At 33.3% G+C, this 5568-nt stretch overlaps 1 protein-coding gene across 2 annotated transcripts in view; it reads right to left on the reverse strand.

Moving 5' to 3' along the window:
- Nucleotides 1–5568, reverse strand: part of GINM1 (glycoprotein integral membrane 1) — an 18224-nt gene that overhangs the window by 10805 nt on the left and 1851 nt on the right. For both annotated transcript variants that reach the window (XM_011356103.2, XM_011356102.2), the window contains exons 2-3: nt 2876–2935; nt 2620–2716 (exon numbers count right to left, since the gene is read on the reverse strand). In XM_011356103.2, the coding sequence (XP_011354405.1) occupies nt 2620–2716; nt 2876–2935 (157 nt within the window). The remainder of the gene's footprint in view (nt 1–2619; nt 2717–2875; nt 2936–5568) is intronic.

A 5568-nucleotide genomic window follows, 5' to 3' on the forward strand; every position in this document is an offset into this window, starting at 1 on the left:
GGAGCAGGGCAGAGGGAATGCAGTTATATGATGGCTAGGTGGAGGGCTAGGGGAGGGAGGGAGCAATTGGGAGGATCGTTTTATGAACTATATAGATGTCTAACCAATGTACTGTACACCTGAAACCAATTTATTTTTTTAATTCTTTTTTTATTAAGTTTATTGGGGTAACATTGGTTAATACAATTACACAATTTTCAGGTGTACATTATAATTTGACATCTATATATTCTATTGTGTGATTACCACCCAAAGTCCACTTTCCTTCAGCTACCATATATTTGATCCCCTTTATCCACTTCACCCTCCTCCTACCCCACTGCTTGAAACTAATTTAAATAAATTAATTTAAAAAAAAGAACGAAAATCCTAGAAGTCCGATAAATGAAATTAACTCAATTGGATATAGCTGATGAATCTGTGTGCTGGAGGGACAGAAAGAAAAGAGTTAAAGATATATATGGAACCCTGTGAAAGGGTCAAGCACGTGTAAGTGAGAAGCAAGAAGGGAATAGAGAGGATGGAAAAGCAGCATTTGTTAAAAAGATAATCGCCCCAAACTGACAAAAGACATCAAGCCACATATTAAAGAACCCCATACCTGGGCACATCAGAGCAAAACCACTGAAAATCAAAGACAAAAAATCTTAAAAGCAACCAGAAAAAAAAAAAATTACATATTATCCTCAATAGAGCAATGACACACTGATTTTCAACATAAACTACAGAAATGAGAAGACAATTAGGCTTTGAAGTACTAACCTATGCTTCCATATCCAGTAAAAATATCCTCCTAAAAAGAAGGCAAAGTAAAGATGTTTTCAGACAAACAAAATCTCAGATAATTCATTACTAACAAATCTACACTAAAATATAGTAAGGGAAATGTTTTAGGCAAAGGGAAAAGGACCCCAGAGGGGAACACAGAGGCTCAGGAAGGAATGCAGAGCAATGGAAGGGTAACACAAGGGTAAACATAAATGGATACTGATCTCAGAAAACAGTAGCAATAAGCAGGTTGCACAGGGTTTTAGAACACAGAGTTAAAATGCATGATGAGATAAAACAAGAAAGAGAATGTTCTGGGAAATGATAAAAGTACTGGTTTACTGATCTCAAGGGTAACCATTAAAAGAACAGTGAAATAACATAAAAACCATCAAGATAAAGGAGAATAATGAAAGAAATAAACCAGAAGAGGGCAAAAAGGAGAAGGAAAACAGAATAGGTGGAACACAAATAGAAAACAAATAATTAAGATGGAAGACTTGAATCCAAATATATCTGTTATTACACTAACGTAAATAAATTAAAATCCCAACTTAAAGATAGATTAACAGACTGAATTGAAAATAAAAACCCACGAGTACATGCTGCTAATAAGATTCACTTTAATCATAAAGACACAGAAATACTGAAAGAATATGGAAACACGTCACTCAACAATCTACCTCCCACCCATCGCCATCCAAAAAGCGGTTATTGCTAAATATAAATAAAGCTGATTTTAAGGCAAGAACATCACTAGATGAAGGACACATTAAAATGGTAAAAGAGTCAATTCACCAGGAAGAAAGACACAACAGTTCTAAATCCATCACTAAATGGGTTTACTAATATTGTACCAAAATAAACAGAGCAAAAATTGACAAAACGGAAAGAATAAACAAATCTGGATAGTGGAGATTTTAAAACATCAATCTCAGTTATTGACAGAGTAAGCAAACAAACAAGAAAATCAGTAATTCCATAGAAGATTGAAAAACATGATTAACAAATTTGACCTGACAAATATAGAACATCATATCCAAACTAATTATATAATTTGCTTTCTTTTAAAGTACACATGGGAAGCAACATTTACTAAAACTAACCATATGCTAACCCATAAAGCAAGTTTCTAATTTCAAAAGGTTAAAATTATACACAGTATATCTCTGATGACAGAGGTGCAATCAGTTAAAAAAGTCCCAAAATAATTGGAAATTAAACAACATACTTCTAAGTAACCCACGGAACAAGAAATATCACAAAAAACAATTAGAAAACACTATGAACTAAATGATAATAAAATCTTATAACAAATCAAGTATAGGATACAAATGCTTAGAGAAAAATTTACTACCTTAAATGCACATATTAAAGTAGGTAATAAAAATACTATACATATTTCTCATATTCTTTATTTCATTCAAATAATATGGTACATTCCAATGTAACATATTTGCTTGTCTTCAAACAACTCAAGATTCTAAAAGGTTAAAAACATTATACAGGCCTAGGGATAGAAGAAACTGCAAACTAGAGAATCAGACAATTCGTTTTTCTTTTTTACAACTGTGACAAGCACTTCCCCAGGATTCTGCCTCTTGCTTATAAATCTCTACTACCTCTATGCACATTCTTACATTGATAACAACATACTAGAAATGCAATTCTATCAATGCCAATCTCATGCAAAAGAAAATGTGAATATGTCAGGAATAACCAATGAAAAGTAGAAAAGTTTTAGACACATCAGTAATGATGTATATTAACTTAAAATGGAAATAGATAACATTGAAGAACTGTTTTACTAATTTAGTACTGTTAAAAACAGAATAATTTAGTAGTACTCACCTATCAAAGTCTGACAGCTTATTCGGGTTACACCATTATTTACAGGGAAGTCATTTACATATACCTGTCCACTCTCATAGGTTATGTTAAGAACAACCTTAAAATAAAGCAGCATATACATTATGGTCTATAAATGACAACAAGCTCTTCATATTAAAAATACATTACCTAACTAAATTAGACATGTAGGCAAAAATAAAATAGGCTGCATAATACTAGCTAGGTAATATATTAAAAACAATCGAAGGAGACAAACCTGTTCTTTAGATACCTCCCCATCATCTTTCAGGGTAGTTACATTAACTCTAACGCTGTCCTGCAAAACAAATATATAAATTGGATGGCATGCATTTCACGAATTGAAAATTACTCGGTTCTTTTTCCCCCCCTCAATTATATTTATTGTATAATCACTTATGACAACATTAAAGGAATCTTTTAAATCCACCACTTTCATTTTACAGCCTTTTTTATGCACTTATTCACAACTCCAATTTTTTAAAATCTATATTCTTTCCACTTAATTATTCAATATATCACATATGAGCATGTAATATGCAAATGCAGAGTTAAAAGATTACCATTCATGTACCTACTACCTAGATTAAAAACTAAATATTATCCATTCCTTAGAAGCCCCTTACATGACCCTCTCTCATTCCTCTCCTTCTCCTCAGAAGGAATCCCAACACTGTCTTCTGAGCTCATCATTTCTTGCTTTTCTTTAGTTTTACAACCTGTGTATCTCTCTCTAAATACGTTGTTTAATTTTTATGTTTCTAAGCTTTATATAAGTGGAATAATATTGTATGTATTCTTCTAGAGTTTCTTTTAAAATTGTTGATGCAGGCAGATTAGACATTTATTTACAGTGCTGCATAATATTCCATTGAATGATTATGAATTTACTTTGTTCCACTACCAATGGACGTCTGAATTGTTTCCAACTTTTGGTATTCATAAACAGAGTTGCTCTAACCCTTCTTAAATTGTCCCCTAGTGCCTGTGGACAAGTTTGTACAGTACACAATTTTAGTCTCCCAAGATATGCTCAAAAGCGGTCTACTCCAATATTCACATTGTTATCCTAGAATAAAAACAATAGTCCTCTCAAATACTTTTTCCTTGGGGTATTCGTAACTTTGAAAATAGGAAAGTTATTTATAAACATCAAAATAATAGACAAACATATTTCTTAGTACTTGACTATCCTCGATACTTTATATATTTCCAAATGAGAGAATAAGACTGAAATAATTTTATGAGGTTGAGTTGATTTGGAAAAGTATTCTAACTTATAAGGTCCATACCATACATTTGGGCTGACTTCGGTACACTTCCCAACTCCCATAGGAGCCTGGGCAGCTTTTCGACTAGTGGTTCCTCAGTACCTGCTCGGCTTTCTCCTAGCCCACCCAAATCTAGAATTAAGCTAGAACCAATATATACTCACCTCTAGAACAAACCAACATTAACTAAGCCATTATGTTGGTCGCTATATTGTTTAGCGTAAAATTCCAGCCAAAATCTCCTCTTTTCAAACTAGAAGATCTGATAACCACAGACTATTGTTCTTCTAACAGCCCAGGTAAACCCTCAAATGACAGTGTTCTAAGAAACCTTTTTACAGCTTCTGCCTTTCAGTAGCAAACATACACTATACTGTTAATAATTTACTGCACTCACATGTATCATTTGCCTAGCAGAATACAGGGTTTGTAAAAGACAACTGACAGTAACATACTACATTTTTGCCAGAGAACCAAATTCAATTCTTTTCAGTCCTAATTTCATTTTAGAAAAGATTCTAATCCTTTACTACCTCCTGACCCGAAGTTGAGAAGTAGGTCATATTTGGCACTCTTCCTGAGAACCCAACTAAACTGGAAGTTCAGGCTTATGAGCCAGGGGGGTGTATACTTAGAAAGTGGGTGGTAGAACCGAAAATTTTCCCCATCCATTTTCAATTCTTTCTCTAATTCCTTCACACACAAGATGCCCACTGGGACACAATGGCTTCCTAAGGACCAAGGTAATAGATACCTAGTTTAAAAGAAATAAATCTGAGAGAAATACATGAAATAAATATTAACACATATAAGAAAATAAGTGTCCTCTGGATGCCTCTCTCTGGTGACCAAGTATTTTAATACTAGAAGAATGTACTATAAAAATTTTTATTATTTTACAATTTGTGTAATCTCAACTTCTGACAACTATATATGTAAACAAAATAGAAAAATGTTTATAATCCAGTAAATCTGAGTCATTGAGGGGAAAGGGGAAAAATTTTTCTGACTTCAACGAATTTTCTTATATTTAGATCAGAATGGGCACAAAAATGAAGATGAGCAGATATGTGATAAAGTAAGTACAGCAGAACCTTAATGGGTCGTCTAAGTTTGCACTATTCAATATGGTACTAAATTTATGTGGCTATTTCCATTTAAATTAAAATTAAATAAATAAAAAATTTTAAACTCAGATTCTCAGTTTCACTGGCCATATTTCTAATTCTCAATAACCACAGTAGTCCAGCAGCTACCGTCACAGAAATGTCATATAGCATCACGGCACAAAGGCCTACTGGACAACACTTATCTAACACGAGTGACCACTGTAAAACTTTCGAATCTTTTGTACATTTGAAATTTTTCGTAATAAAACACTGAAAAAGTTTAGGCAAACAGGCTTCAGCTTCCCATATAAACACTTCCAAGGAATAAGATTCTCCTTCTAGCTGCTCGGCATCCATTTAATCTCTGAAATTCTGAGTTTAGATCTGACCTTTCCAAAAGTGGAATGAAGGGGTAAGAGAGAACTAAAATGATGAACCTACTAAGAGCCCACAGTGCACTGTACTATTTGCTTGCAGTCAAAATGCATTTTTCTTAGATTACAGAGACAGACTCAAAGGTCTTTTGGGTTCACAAGTGACTATAATGAATC

The sequence above is a fragment of the Pteropus vampyrus genome, unplaced genomic scaffold, assembly GCF_000151845.1.
Source record: "Pteropus vampyrus isolate Shadow unplaced genomic scaffold, Pvam_2.0 Scaffold24, whole genome shotgun sequence".
In the NCBI taxonomy this organism is placed as follows: domain Eukaryota; kingdom Metazoa; phylum Chordata; class Mammalia; order Chiroptera; family Pteropodidae; genus Pteropus; species Pteropus vampyrus.